Source organism: Somniosus microcephalus, chromosome 7 (assembly GCF_052327205.1).
Source record: "Somniosus microcephalus isolate GS21.2 chromosome 7, FLI_Smic_1.0, whole genome shotgun sequence".
In the NCBI taxonomy this organism is placed as follows: domain Eukaryota; kingdom Metazoa; phylum Chordata; class Chondrichthyes; order Squaliformes; family Somniosidae; genus Somniosus; species Somniosus microcephalus.
In genome coordinates this window covers 92637625-92654150 of record NC_140993.1, presented here as the reverse complement: position 1 = coordinate 92654150, position 16526 = coordinate 92637625, and the positions used below count along the sequence as shown (strand labels likewise).

At 45.8% G+C, this 16526-nt stretch overlaps 2 protein-coding genes across 2 annotated transcripts in view; both read left to right on the top strand.

The window, feature by feature from the left end:
* The window catches only part of lrrcc1 (leucine rich repeat and coiled-coil centrosomal protein 1), a 237238-nt gene that overhangs the window by 53499 nt on the left and 167213 nt on the right, over positions 1–16526 (top strand). The gene's annotated exons all lie outside the window — the stretch shown is intronic.
* On the top strand, positions 8576–15320 carry LOC147114799 (uncharacterized). The gene is made up of 2 exons (XM_085992748.1): positions 8576–10216; positions 12496–15320. The coding sequence occupies exons 1-2, from the start codon at positions 9248–9250 to the stop codon at positions 12934–12936; spliced, it is 1410 nt and encodes a 469-aa protein (XP_085848874.1). The 5' UTR covers positions 8576–9247; the 3' UTR covers positions 12937–15320.

Sequence of the window (16526 nt, the reverse complement as noted above, 5' to 3'; positions counted from 1 at the left end):
CCTGACATCTAAGCTAGAGCTGGCCTTATACAACTTAAAATTGTAACCCCCTGGTCCTCCCTAATCAATTTAATTGCAACAAACTGTCAACTCGAACACAATCTATTCCCTTTATCATATAAACCTCAATTAGATCATCCCTAAGTCTATGCTTTGCTAAACAACAACAAAAACCAACTTGTATTTATATAGCGCCTTTAACGTAGTAAAACATCCCAAGATGCTTCACAGGAGCATTATCAAACAAAATTTGACACCGAGCCACATAAGGAGAAATTAGGGCAGATGACCAAAAGCTTGGTCAAAGAGGTAGATTTTAAAGAGCGTCTTAAAGAAGGGAGATAGAGAGGCGGGTGGTGGTTGTAGCACTGGGGTAGATTACTGAGATAGGGAGAGGTGAGGCCATGGAGGGATTTGAAAACAAGGGAGAGAATTTTAAAATCAAGGCGTTGCTTAACATGGAGCCAATGTCAGCTAGCACACGGGACTCGGTTTTGTGTTTATTCGTTCGGTATGTGGGCATCACTGAATTTACTGCCCATACCTAATTGCCCTTGAGAAGGTGGTGGTGAACCGCCTTCTTGAACCTCCTTGTTGCCTTTTTCTGGCAGTTTGGTACAACTGGCTTGCTAGACCATTTTAGAGGGCACTTGAGAGTCAACCACATTGCTGTGGGTCTAGAGCCACATATAGGCCAGACCAGGTAAGGACGACAAATTTCTTTCCCTAAAGGACATTAGTGAACCAGATGAGTTTTTACAACAATCCAGTAGTTTCATGGTAACCGTTACAATGTCGGGTAGATGCCAGTGTTGTAGCTGTACTCGAACAGCTTGACTAGAGGCGCAGCTCGTTCTGGAGCACGAGTCTTCGGCACAACAGCCGGGATGTTGTTGGGACCCATAGCCTTTGCCGTATCCAGTGTGCTCAGCCGTTTCTTGATATCACGTGGAGTGAATTAAATTGGCTGAAGACTGGCTTCTGTGATGGTGGGGACGTCAGGAGGAGATTGATATGGATCATCCACTTGGCACTTCTGGCTGAAGATGGTTGCAAACGCTTCAGCCTCGTCATCTGCACTCATGTGGTGGGCACCACCATCATTGAGTATGGGGATATTCATGGAGCCTCCTCCTCCCGTTAGTTGTTTAATTGTCCACCAGCATTCACGACTGGATGTGGCATGGCTGCAGACCATTGATCTGATCCGTTGATTATGGAATCACTTCGCTCTGTCTATAGCATGCTGCTTCCGCTGTTTACATAGAAACATAGAAGATAGGAGCAGGAGTAGGCCATTTAATGAGATCATGGCTGATCATCCAAATTCGGTACTCTGTCCCTGCTTTCTCCCCATATCCCTTGATCCCTTTAGCCTTAAGAAATATATCTAACTCCTTCTTGAATATATTTAATGAATTGGCCTCAACTACCTTGTGTGGTAGAGAATTCCACAGGTTCACCACGCTCTGGGTGAAGAAATTCCTCCTCATCTCAGTCCTAAATGGCTTACCCCTTATCCTTAGACTGTGACCCCTGGTCCTGGACTCCCCTGCCATCGGGAACATCCTTCCTGCATCTAGTCTGTCTAGTCCTGTTAGAATTTTATAAGTTTCAATGAAATCCCCTCTCATTCTTCTAAACTCTAGAGAATATAAGCCTACACGACCCAATCTCTCCTCATAAGACATTCCTGACATCCCAGGTATCAGTCTGGTGAATCTTCGCTGCACTCTCTCCATGGCAAGAACATCCCATAAGGCGACCAAAACTGTACACAAGAGTCAAGGTGTGGTCTCACCAAGGCCCTGTACAACTGCAGCAAGACATCCTTGCTCCTGTACTCGAATCCTCTCGCTATGAAGGCCAACATACCATTTGCCTTCTTAACCGCCTGCTGCACCTGCATGCTTACCTTCAGCGACTGGTGCACAAGGACACCCAGGTCTCGTTGCACTTCCCCTTTTCCCAATCTACTGCTGTTCAGATAATAATCTGTCTTCCTGTTTTTGCCACCGAAGTGGATAACCTCGCATTTATCCACATTGGGCAGATGCATGGCAAATACAGTATAATCACCCAACCTGTCCAAATCATACTGGAGTTTCTCTGCATCCTCCTCACAGCGCCCACGCAGCTTTGTGTCGTCTGCAAACTTGGAGATATTACATCTAGTTCCCTCTTCTAGATCATTTATATATATATATATTATTTGTGAATAGCTGGGGTCCGAGCACCGATCCCTGCGGTACCCCACTAGTCACTGCCTGCCACTTGGAAAAAGACCCGTTTATTCCAACTCTTTGCTTCTTGTCTGCCAACCAGTTCTCTATCCAAGACAGTACTTTACCCCCAATCCCGTGTGCTTTAACTTTGCACGCTAATCTCGTATGCGGGACCTTATCGAAAGCCTTCTGAAAGTCCAAATACACCACATCCACTGGTTCTCCCTTCTCTATTCTACCAGTTACATCCTCAAATTCCAGTAGATTAGTCGAGCATGATTTACCTTTTGTAAATCCATGTTGACTTTGTCCGATCCTGTCACTGCTTTCCAAGTGCTCTGTTATTATATCTTTTATAATGGACTCTAGCATTTTCCCCACTACCGATGTCCGATTTAGCTGGTCAATAATTCCTGTTTTCTCTCCATCACCTTTTTTAAATAGTGGGGTTACATTAGCTACCCTCCAATCCATGAGAGCTGTTCCAGAGCCTATAGAATTTTGGAAGATGACCAGCAATGCATCTACTATTTATAGGGCCACTTCCTTAAGTACCCTAGGATGTAGATTATCAGGTCCTGGGGATTTATCGGCCTTCAATCCCGTCAATTTCCCAAACACCATTTCCCTACAAATACTGATTTCATTCAATTCCTCCCTCTCATTAGACCCTATGTTCCCCGACATCTCTGGGAGGTTATTTGTGTCCTCCTTTGTGAAGACAGAACCAAAGTATGTATTTAATTGGTCTGCCATTGCTTTATTCCCCATTATAAATTCCCCTGATTCTGACTGCAAGGGACCTACACTTGACTTCACCAATCTTTTTCTCTTCACATATCTATAGAAGCACATATCTATAGAAGCTTTTATATTCCGTTTTTATGTACCCTGCAAGCTTACTCTCTCAATCTATTTTCCCCCTCTTAATTAATCCCTTTGTCCTCCTTTGCTGAATCCTAAATTGCTCCCAATCCTCAGGTTTGCTGCTTTTTCTGGCCAAATTATATATCCTCTCCTTGGATCTTATGCTATCCCTAATTTCCGTTGTTAGCCACGGTTGAGCCACCTTTCTTGTTTTATTTTTATGCCAAACAGGGATGAACAAATTCTGTAGTTCATCCATGCGATCTTTAAATGTTTGCCATTGCCTGTCCACCGTCAACCCTTTAAGTAACATTCCCCAATCCATCCTCGCCAACTCGTGCCTCATACCATCGTAGTTTCCTTTATTTAAATTCAGGACCCTAGTCTCTGAGTCAACTACTTCACTCTCCAGCTTAATGAAGAATTCGATCATATTATGATCGCTCCTCCCCAAGGGGCCTCGCACAACAAGATTGCTAATTAATCCTTTCTCATTACATAATACCCAGTCTAAGATGGCCTGATCTCTAGTTGGTTCCTCGACATATTGATCCAGGAAACCATTCCTCCTCCACAGTATTGTTACTAATTTGGTTAGCCCAATCTATATGTAGATTAAAGTCACACATGATAACTGCTGTGCCCTTATTGCACGCGTCTCTAATTTCCCGTTTAATGCCAGCCCCAACCTCAGCATTACTGTTTGGGGGTCTGTATACAACTCCCACTAATGTTTTCTGCCCCTTGGTATTTCTCAACTCTACCCATACAGATTCCACATCATCAGAGCTAATATTCTTCCTTACTATTGTGTTAATCTCCTCTTTAACCAGCAATGCTACCCCACCTCCTTTTCCTTTTTTCCTGTCCTTCATGAATATTGAATACCCCTGGATGTGGAATTTCCAGTCTTGGTCACCCTGGAGCCATGTCTCCGTGATCCCAATTATCTCATATCTGTTTACATCTATTTGCACAGCTAATTCATCCACCTTATTACGAATGCTCCTCGCATTAAGACGCAAAGCCTTCAGGCTTGATTTTTTAACACTCAGTCCTTTTTAGAATGATTATTTACTGTGGCTCTGTTTGATTTACATCCTTGATTTCTCTGCCTTCCACTTTTGCTTTTCTCCTTCTGTCTTTTCTTTCTATCCTTGCTCCCCTTTCCTCTGTCTCCCTGCACAGGTTCCCAACCCCCTGCCATTTTAATGCAAACACTCCCTCTAGGACATCGGTTCCGGTCCCGCCCAGGTGCAAACCATCCAGTTTGTACTGGTCCCACCTCCCCCAGAACCGGTTCCAATGTCCCAGGAATTTGAATCCGTCCCCCTTGCACATTTCTCTAGCTACGTATTCATTTGAAATATCCTTGTATTTCTACTCTGACTAGCACGTGACACTGGTAGCAATCCTGAGATTACTACCTTTGAGGTCCTATTGTTTAATTTAACTCCTAACTCCCTATATTCAGCTTTTAGGACCTCATCCCATTTTTTACCTATATCGTTGGTACCTATATGCACCACGACAACTGGCTGTTCACCCTCCCCCTCCAGAATGCCCTGCAGCCGCTCCGAGACATCCTTGACCCTTGCACCAGGGAGGCAACATACCTTCCTGGAGTCTCGTTTGCGGCTACAGAAACGCCTTATCTATTCCCCTTACAATATAATCCCCTATCGCTATAGCATGCATGTAGTCCCGTGTTGCAGCTTCCCCAGGTTGGCACCTCATTTTTATGTACGCCTGGGTCTGTTCCTGGCATGCTCTTCTGCACTCCTCATTGAACCAGGGTTGGTCCCCTGGCATAGAAACAATAAAGATAGGAGCAGGAGTAGGCCATTCGGCCCCTCGAGCCTGCTCCGCCTTTCAATGCGATCATGGCTGATCATCCAAATTCAGTACCCTGGCTCTGCTTTCTCCCCATACCCCTTGATCCCTTTAGCCTTAAGAAATATATCCAACTCCTTCTTGAATATATTTAATGAATTGGCCTCTACTGCCTTCTGTGGTAGAGAATTCCACAGGTTTACCACTCTCTGGGTGAAGAAATTCCTCCTCATTTCTGTCCTAAATGGCTTACCCCTTATTCTTAGACTGTGACCCCCTGGTCCTGGACTCCCCGACCATCCGGAACATCCTTCCTGCATCTAGTTTGCCCAATCCTGTCAGAATTTTAGAAGTTTGAATGAGATCCCCTCTCATTCTTCTAAACTCCAGCGAGTATAAGCCCAATCGACCCAATCTCTCCTCATACGTCATTCCTGCCATCCCAGGTATCAACCTGGTGAATCTTCGCTGAACTACTTCCATGGCAAGAACATCCTTCCTCAGATAAGGCGACCAAAACTGCACACAATACTCAAGATGTGGCCTCACCAAGGCCCTGTACAACTGCAGCAAGACATCCTTGTTCCTGTACTCAAACCCTCTCACTAGGACGGCCAACATACCATTTGCCTTCTTAACCGCCTGGTGCACCTGCATGCTTACCTTCAGCGACTGGTGCACAAGGATACCCAGGTCTCATAGCACTTCCCCTTCTCCCAATCTATTGCCATTCAGATAATAATCTACCTTCCTGTTTTTGCCACCACATTTATCCACGTTATATTGCATCTGCCATGCTTCTGCCCAATTACCCAACCTGTCCAAATCATCCTGGAGTTTCTCGGCATCCTCCTCACAGCACACACGCCAACCCAGCTTTGTGTCGTCTGCAAACTTGGAGATATTACATCTAGTTCCCTTGTCTAGATCATTAATATATATTGTGAATAGCTGGGGTCCAAGGACCGATCCCTGTGGTACCCCACTAGTCACTGCCTGCCACTCGGAAAAAGACCCGTTTATTCCAACTCTTTGCTTTCTGTCTGCCAACCAGTTCTCTATCCAAGTCAATACCTTGCCCCCAATCCCATGTGCCTTAACTTTACACGCTAATCTTTTATGCGGGACCTTATCGAAAGCCTTCTGGAAGTCCAAATACACCACATCCACTGGTTCTCCCTTATCTATTTTACCAGTTACATCCTCAAAAAATTCCAGTAGATTAGTGGAGCACGATTTACCTTTTGTAAATCCATGTTAACTTTGTCCGATCCTGTCACTGTTTTCCAAGTGTTCTGCTATTACATCTTTTATAATGGACTCTAGCATTTTCCCCACTACTGATGTCAGGCTTACTGGTCTGTAATTCCCCGTTTTCTCTCTACCACCTTTTTTGAATAGTGGGGTTACATTAGCTACCCTCCAATCCATGGGTACTGTTCCAGATTCCATCGAATGTTGGAAGATGATCAGCAATGCATCTACTATTTCTAGGGCCACTTCCTTAAGTACCCTAGGATGTAGATTATCTGGCCCTGGGGATTTATCGGCCTTCAATCCCGTCAATTTCCCTAACACCATTTCCCTACAAATACTGATTTCTTTCAGTTCCTCCCTTTCATCAGACCCTATGTTCTCCGACATCTCTGGGAGGTTATTTGTGTCCTCCTTTGTGAAGACAGAACCAAAATATGTATTTAATTGGTCAGCCATTTCTTTGTTCCCCATTATAAATTCCCCTGATTCTGACTGCAAGGGACCTACGCTTGACTTCACCAATCTTTTTCTCTTCACATATCTATAAAAGCTTTTAAAGTCCGTTTTTATGTTCCCTGCAAGCTTACTCTCATATTCTATTTTCCCCATCTTAATTAATCCTTTTGTCCTCATCTGTTGAATCCTAAACTGCTCCCAATCCTCAAGTTTACTGCTTTTTCCGGCCAATTTATATGTCTTCTCCTTGGATCTTATGCTATCCCTAATTTCCTTTGTTAGCCACGGTTGAGTCACCTTTTGTGATGAAATAACTGTGTTCTGGATTGTCTGTTGTTGTACTTGTTAATGTCTGTAAATGTTTTGCAGGCGTAACCACTAATGTTCCTCCCTAGCTCCGCCTTTATTGATCCTCCTGATTGGTGTGAGTCGTATTTATAAGAGCTGGGTTTTACTAATAAGGGCTGGGTCAGTGATGAATGATGGTTGCCCTGTGTTAACGTGATGCCAAGATTCTTACTTAATAAAAGCCTTTAGTTTTAAGTTGTAATTTCATGGATTCAGGCAGTTATTTAGGACATCAATTTTATTAAGTAACAACTTTGGAAGATGGATCGATTTTTGAAACCAGAGCGTCTGGATATCAATCCCCATTTGGCAGATGCATCGAAGAAATTTACGTATTGGCTTCGATGTTTTGAATACTTCATCGCATCGATCGATCCGACGGTTAACAAGTTGGGTCTTTTAACCAACTTGGTAAGTCATCAAACTTACTCTATATTTGAAGATATTACTACGTATGAAGATGCCCTTGCAGCTCTTAAGGCCCAGTACCTTAAGTCGGTTAATGAAGTATATGCCAGGTATCTTTTGTCTACTCGCAGGCAATTACCCAAGGAATCCCTGGATGATTTTCTGCAGGATCTTAAGGCTTTGGCTAAGGATTGCAACTACAAGGCTGTCTCTGCTATATTGTATCAGGAAGAAGCCATCTGTGATTCTTTCATATCTGGCCTTCGATCTAACTATATTAGACAGGGACTCCTCGAGAATGACTCGTTAGTTTTAAAAACAGTCGTTGTGGCTCGATCGTTAGATGTAGCCCAGAAGAATTTAGAAGTGTATGCATCAGCCCATGAGTCTCTCTCAGCCTCGTGTGTTTCGAGTATGGAGGCATCCATAACGTCAATGGAGCCTCCACTTAATCCTACTGTTGCGGCTGTACCCCATGGGTCTAAGTGTTATTTTTGTGGCCAACCTAAACACTCCAGGCAAAGATGCCCAGCCAGAGAGGCTACTTGTTTTAAATGTAAGAAACGGGGACATTTTAGTAAAGTGTGTAAGGGTAATCCTGTACCTGATGTCTTCTCTGCTGCCGCCTATCGTTTTATTCTAGCCTCGGTTACGGTTGACCAGACCATACCGTGTTCCTTGTTGAAATCTATGATGGCCATTAAGATTAATGGTCGTCCTACTGGGTGTTTGATAGACAGTGGCAGTACTGAAAGTTTTATACACCCCAACCTTGTTAACTCCTGTTCATTGAAGGTGTATCCTACTCGAAGTGAAATTGTGATGGCGTCCAAGTCCCTTACTTCGTAGGCAACTGGATATTGTAAAGTCACATTGATCGTTAAGGATACGGAGTATAAGGACTTTAAACCCCTCATATTACTTCAGTTGTGTGTGAACTTAATTTTAGGCTTGAACTTCCAGTGTCAGCATGACAGCATTACCCTTAAGTATGGTGGATCTCAGCCTCCACTCACAGTCTGCGGCCTTTCTACTTTAAAAGTAAGTCCACCTTCTTTGTTCGCGAACCTTGCTCCTAATTGTAGACCTATAGCGACTAAGAGTCGACGGTATAGTTCAGAAGATAAAACATTTATAAAAGAGGAAGTGGAAAGGCTTCAACGGGAGGGAATCATCGAACACAGTAATAGCCCGTGGCGTGCCCAGGTGGTGGTGGTTAAAACTAATGAAAAGAAAAGACTTGTGGTCGATTATAGCCAGACTATAAACTTGTATACCTAATTGGATGCCTATCCTTTGCCTTGTATTTGAGATGGTGAACCAGATAGCTCAGTATCGCGTGTTCTCCACCATTGATTTAAAGTCTGCCTACCATCGAAGCTAATGGGCGCCTGTATCAATTTCTTAGGGTGCCCTTTGAAGTGACGAATGGGGTATCCGTCTTCCAACGGGAGATGGATCGTATGGTGGATGAATACGCGTTGGAAGCAACATTCCCGTACCTGGACAATGTTACTATCTGTGGGCGTGACCAACGGGAGTGTAATGAAATCTGTTTGTCTTGATCCTGTATTCGTTTTGCACTCATGTATATTACCCTCCCCCACTGTGTATAGTTTCACTTCCTCTTTCCCGACTAACCTGGGAGGTTCCAGGTCTTGGCTCTTGGCTCCGCCCCTGACTTCTCTTACATAAAGATCCCAGGATCTGTATGACTCATTCCTGTGAACCAGTCGGCGTGTTGAGATGTTAGCTCTGATCTTAGTGATTAAAAGCCAACTTGTTTAAGTCTATCACTTCTAGTTTTGTGGTTATTGAAGGCCCATCAATTTTAATCACTAAAGAATACTAGGATGGATCGACTCCTAAAACCAGAGCGTCTGGACTTGGATCCACATTCTGCTGAAGCATCAAATCAATTTGGACACTGGCTCAAATGCTTTGAACTCTTCGCGGGGGCCTCATCCACTAGCGAGGTAGATAAACTGAGTCTACTGACTACTCGCGTTAGTCATCGGATTTATTCGTTCATCCGGGACGCCACCTCTTACATGGAGGCCATCACTATCCTGAAGGCCCAATACCAGAGGCCGGTAAACGAAGTGTACGCCAGACATCTGCTGGCTACACGCAGGCAGCGACCAGAGGAATCAATGGACGATTTCTTACAGGGCCTAAAGGACCTGGTCCGGGACTGTAACTGCAAGGCCGTGACGGCCAACGCGTACTCTGACGAATTGGTCCGCGATTCCTTCATCACGGGCCTCAAATCTAATTATATCCGGCAGAGACTGCTGGAGAAGGAGGTCCTGGACTTAAAAAAGGCAGTGGCCACTGCGCGATCGCTGGACGTGGCCCAGAAAAACTCTGACTCTTATTCTTCCGGCCATGCGGCCCTCACCGCCTCGTGCGCGCCGAGGGGACCGCCATCTTGGAATCAGCCATCTTCCCCATCCAGGTCTCAGACCAGCTCTACGCCGCCGGAGTCCCCACACACAAGTTCACCCAGGAGTCCTACTACAGCGGCAATGTCTCGAGGCCTGAAATGCTACTTCTGCGGCCAGGCCAAGCACCCCAGACAACGATGCCCAGCGAAGGACGCTACATGCTTCAAATGTAAGAAAAAGGGGCATTTTAGCAAGGTCTGCAGGGGGAATCCGATTTCCAACTCCGTCACCGCCTCGTGTGTGCCGTGCGGGCCGCCATCTTGGGATCCGCCATCTTTTCCCGACTCAACGGCCGCCCAGGGCCCAACAGTGGCTTCGATCACGGTGGATCAATCCAGGCCACACCCGTTGACAAAATCCATGATGGACATACAGGTAAACGGGAATTTAACGAAATGTTTAATTGACTGTGGGAGTACCGAGAGTTTTATCCACCCTAGCCTGGTACGGCGACACTCATTAACGGTAACCCCTACACGGAGCAGAATTGCTATGGCTGCTAAGCCCCACACTTTGGACATTTTGGGCTACTGTGTGGTAACACTGACTGTAAAAGGCACGGACTACAAGGATTTTAAACTCCTCGTGATGCCAGAACTCTGTGTTAATGTAATCTTGGGCCTGGACTTCCAGTGCCACCACGAAAGTGTCACGCTAGCATATGGCGGGTCCCAGCCGCCACTCACAGTCTGTGGCCTATCAACCTTAAAAATCAGCCCACCCTCTTTATTCGCTAATCTCGCTCCGAATTGTAGGCCCATAGCGACCAGAAGTAGACGGTACAGTCTGGAAGACAGACACTTTATCAAGGCGGAAGTGGACAGACTCCTGCGGGAAGGCATTATTGAATGCAGTACCAGCCCGTGGCGTGCCCAAGTAGTCATAGTTAAAAATAGCGAAAAGAAACGGATGGTAATTGACTACAGCCAGACTGTTAATATTTATACCCAGCTGGACGCCTACCCTTTACCCCGCATATCAGAAATGGTCAACCAGATTGCGCAATACCGAGTCTTCTCGACTATCGACCTCAAATCCGCGTACCACCAGCTCCCCATTAGAACGGAGGACCGCCCATACACCGCCTTCGAGGCGAACGGGCGCCTCTACCATTTTCTCAGAGTGCCCTTCAGAGTAACAAATGGGGTCTCGGTCTTCCAACGTGAGATGGACCGCATGGTTGACGAGAATAAACTACAAGCTACCTACCCCTATCTGGACAATGTCACTATCTGCGGGCACAACCAGCAAGACCACGATCTAAATCTTGCGAGATTTTAAAAAACTGCCCTAAAGCTGAATCTAACCTACAACGAAGACAAATGTGTCTTCAACACAACCCGTCTCTACCCTCGGCTGTGTGGTGGAAGATGGGGTAATTGGACCGGACCCTGACCGATTACGCCCCCTAAAGGAACTGCCCCTGCCACACAACCCCAAAGGTTTAAAAAGGTGCCTGGGATTTTTTTCGTATTATGCCCAATGGGTGCCCAATTACTCTGATAAGGCCCGACCCCTCATTAAATCGACGTCCTTCCCACTATCAGCTGAAGCTCGGGAGGCTTTCACCAGTATTAAACAGGACATTGAAAGGGCTGCAGTGTGTGCAGTGGATGAATGCATTCCCTTTCAAGTCGAAAGCGATGAGTCAGACTTTGCCTTCGCTGCGACCCTCAATCAGGCTGGGAGACCTGTGGCCTTCTTCTCCCGAACCCTTCAGGGACCTGAAATCAGGCACTCTTCTGTTGAGAAGGAGGCACAGGCTATAGTTGCGGCACTGGAGACACTACCTAGCCGGCAAACGTTTCACCCTGCTTACCGACCAGCGGTCGGTGGCTTTCATGTTTAATAACAAACAAAGGGGGAAAATCAAGAATGACAAAATACTCAGGTGGAGGATCGAACTATCCACGTTCGACTATGATATTATGTACAGGCCGGGAGCCCTTAATGAACCCCCAGACGCCCTATCTTGGGGAATGTGTGCCAGCATTCATATGGACAAATTACAGGGTCTCCACAACGACCTCTGTCACCCAGGGGTCACCCGACTATACCATTTTATAAAGTCCCGCAATCTGCCCCACTCCATCGAGGAGGTCAGGGCAATGACCAGAGCCTGCCGCATCTGTGCGGAATGCAAGCCTCGTTTCTACAGGCCTGACCGTGCACACCTTATCAAAGCCACACGGCCATTCGAGCGCCTAAGTCTGGACTTCAAGGGACCCCTTCCCTCTGCCGACCGTAACGTATACTTCCTCAATATCATTGATGAATATTCCCGCTTCCCCTTCGCCATTCCCTGCCCAGACATGACCAGTGCCACGGTCATCAAGTGTCTCTGTAATCTATTCTGCATGTTTGGCATGCCGAACTACATACACAGCGATAGGGGGACGTCATTCATGAGTGACGAGCTGCACCAGTTCTTGCTCTCGAAGGGGATAGCCACTAGCTACAACCCCCGGGGTAATGGGCAAGTGGAAAGGGAGAATGCTACTGTTTGGAAGGCTGTCACGTTAGCCTTAAAGTCAAAAGGCCTTCCGACCTCCCGCTGGCAGGAAGTCCTCCCAGACGTGCTCCACTCCATAAGGTCTCTGTTATGTACTGCCACTAACACTACCCCTCACGAAAAGATGTTCGTTTTCCCCCAGAAATCCACCTCGGGCATATCTCTACCCGCGTGGCTGACGTCTCCGGGGACAGTACTATTGCGGAAGCACGTGAGAGGCCATAAAACGGACCCCCTTGTGGAAAAGGTACAGCTCCTCCATGCAAACCCTCAGTACGCCTATATCGAATACTCTGACGGGCGAGAGGACACTGTTTCCATAAAAGACCTCGCTCCCTCGGGGAGCGGAGAGAACGATGGGAGACTACCCGATGAAGACCTACACTACAAAGAGACAGGACGCCCAGAGGTATCAATACCCAACTTTAACCTGGAGGACACTGCAGATAACCTGGAAGACACTGCGGAGGCCCGGACAGTGGAGGAACCAGAATCCACTCCCCTAGAGGCACCCCAACCGGCTTTGCGCCGATCACTGAGAACTGCAAAACCTCCTGACAGACTCACTTATACCAACTTTTAAGAAACATCACCCCGATGGACTAAATCTATAGAAGGGGTGAATGTAATGAAATCTGTTTGTCTTAATCCTGTATTCGTTTTGCACTCATGTATATTACCCTCCCCCACTGTATATAGTTTCACTTCCTCTTTCCCGACTAACTTGGGAGGTTCCAGGTCTTGGCTCTTGGCTCCGCCCCTGACTTCTCTTGCATAAAGATCCCAGGATCTGTATGACTCATTCCTGTGAACCAGTCGGCGTGTTGAGATGTTAGCTCTGATCTTAGTGATTAAAAGCCAACTTGTTTAAGTCTATAACTTCTAGTTTTGTGGTTATTGAAGGCCCATCAGGGAGCATGATCAAAATCTCGCGAAGTTCCTAGAGACGGCAAAGAGGTTAAACCTGACCTACAACGAAAACAAGTGTACCTTCAATACTACACGTTTGTGTATTCTTGGTTACGTTGTGGAGAATGGGGTAATTGGGCCGGATCCTGAAAGATTACGCCCACTTAAGGAATTACCTTTACCTCACACTGTAAAAGCTTTAAGAAGGTGTCTGGGATTCTTTTCGTACTATGCCCAGTGGGTGGCTAGCTACTCAGATAAAGTCCGACCTCTTATTAAGTCGACGTCTTTTCCGCTATCGGCGGAAGCTCAGGAGGCTTTCTGTAATATCAAACGGGACATTGAGAAGGCAGTGGAATGTGCCGTGGATGAGAAAATCCCTTTTCAAGTGGAAAATGATGCATCTGATTTTGCGTTGGCAGCAACTCTTAACCAAGCTGGTAGACCAGTAGCTTTCTTCTCTCGTACATTGCAAGGACCAGAAGTTCGACATTCTTCAGTGGAAAAGGAGGCACAGGCGATTATCGAAGCAGTCAGGTATTGGAGACATTATCTCGCTGGCCGACGTTTTACGCTTATTACTGACCAGCGATCTGTGGCCTTTATGTTCAATACTAAGCAGAGAGGCAAGATCAAAAATGATAAGATTTTAAGATGGCGAATAGAACTGTCAACATATGACTATGATATTCAGTACAGGCCTGGCGTATTTAATGTGTCATTGGATGCTTTGTCACGAGAAGTATGTGCTAGTCTAGGTATAGATATGCTTCAAAGTCTCCACGATGCACTCTGCCACCCTGGGGTTACCAGAATGAACCACTTCATTAAGTCCCACAATCTACCCTACTCTATCGAGGAGGTCCGTACAATGACCAGAACCTGTCGTGTTTGTGCTGAATGCAAACCCTGCTTCTATAAGCCGTCCGAGCCAGCTCATCTTATTAAAGCAACTCGACCATTTGAGCGTTTGAGTCTCGATTTTAAAGGTCCCCTTCCATCAAGCGACCGTAATGTCTATTTTCTTAATATTATAGACGAGTACTCTCGGTTCCCTTTTGTTATCCCCTGTCCGGATGTGACCAGTGCTGTTGTAATTAAATGCCTCTGCCAACTGTTTTCCTTGTTTGGCATGCCTAACTATATACATAGTGATAGGGGTTCTTCCTTTATGAGCGAAGAATTGCGACAGTTTTTGCTATCGAAAGGAATTGCAACGAGTAGAACTACCAGCTATAACCCTTGTGGTAATGGGCAGGTCGAGAAAGAAAATGCGACAGTGTGGAAGGCTATCGTATTGTCTCTGAAGTCGCGAGGCCTGCCGACCTCTCGCTGGCAGGATGTCCTGCCAGACGTGCTACATTCTATAAGGTCTCTTTTGTGTACAGCAACGAATGCCACCCTTCATGAAAGGATGTTTAGCTTTCCAAGAAAAGCTACTAATGGAGTATCGTTACCCACATGGTTGACGACCACGGGCCCTGTGCTGTTGCGCAGACATGTGAGAGGCCACAAGACTGATCCACTGGTGGAGGAAGTACAACTCCTTCATGCTAATCCCCAGTATGCGTACATTCAATATCCGGATGGGCGAGAGGATACGGTCTCTATTAAAGATCTTGCACCCTCTGGAGCTCAAAGAGTTCGACTCTGAGAGTAGAGATTTTAATTGTGGTATTGAACCTTCAGAGACACAAACCCTCAGTGTGGAAAACACTGATGATTCTGGGAATTCGGATAAACCGGAGTTGGTACTCCGGGAGGAGCCTCGGCAAGAGTTACGTCATTCCCAGAGGACTATCAGACCTCCTGACAGATTGAATCTATAGCAGGGGGTGAATGTGATGAAATAACTGTTCTGGATTGTCTGTTGTACTGGTTAATGTCTGTAAATGTTTTACAGGTGTAACCACTAATGTTCCTCCCTAGCTCCGTCTTTATGGATCCTCCTGATTGGTGTGAGTCTTATTTATAAGAGCTGGGTTTTACTCATAAGGGCTGGGTCGGTGATGAATGATGGTTGCCCTGTGTTAACTTGATGCCAAGATTCTTACTTAATAAAAGCCTTTAGTTTCAAGTTGTAACCTCATGGATTCAGGCAGTTATTTGGCACATCACCTTTTTTGTTTTATTTTTATGCCAAACTGGGATGAACAAATTCTGTAGTTCATCCATGCGGTCTTTGAATGTTTGCCATTGCCTATCCACCGCCAACCCTTTGAGTGACATTCCCCAATCAATCCTGTCCAACTCGTGCCTCAGACCATCGTAGTTTCCTTTATTTAAATTCAGAACCCTAGTCTCTGAGTCAACTACTTCATTCTCCATCTTAATGAAGAATTCGATCATATTATGATCGCTCCGATCCAAGGGGCCTCGTACAACAAGATTGCTAATTAATCCTTTCTCATTACATAATACCCAGTCTAAGATGGCCTGATCTCTGGTTGGTTCCTCGACATATTAGTCCAGGAAACCATCCCGTAAACACTCCAGGAATTCCTCCTCCACAGTATTGTTACTAATTTGGTTAGCCCAATCTATATGTAGATTAAAGTCACCCATGATGACTGCTGTGCCCTTATTGCACGCTTCTCTAATTTCCCTTTTAATGCCATCCCCAAACTCTGCATTTCTGTTTGGTGGTCTATATACCACTCCCACTAACGTTTTCTGCCCCTTGGTATTTCTCAGTTCTACCCATACAGATTCCACATCATCAGAGCTAATATCCTTCCTTACAACTGTGTTAATCCCTTCTTTAACCAGCAATGCTACCCCACCTCCCTTTCCTTTTTGCCTATCTTTCCTGAATATTGAATGCCCCTGGATGTTGAGTTCCTAGCCTTGGCCACCCTGGAGCCATGTTTCCGTAATCCCAATCAAATCATATTCGCTTACCTCTATTTGTGCAGCTAATTCATCCACCTTATTACGAATGCTCCTTGCATTAAGAGACAAAGCCTTCAGGCTTGTTTTTTTAACGTTCTTAGACCTATTAGAATTATTATTTACTGTGACCATGTTTGATTTAAACTGTTGATTTCTCTGACTGCCACTTTTGTTTTTCTCCTTCCTATCTTTTGCTTATATCCTTGTTTCCCTTTCCTCTGTCTCCCTGCTCGGGTACCCAACCCCCTGCCATTTTAGTTTAAACGCTCCCCCAGAGCACTAGCAAACTTGAGGGTAATGATCGAGTGAGGGATATGCTGGGTCATGAGGTTATAGATTGTGGTGCAATACAATTCTGCTGCTGCTGATGGC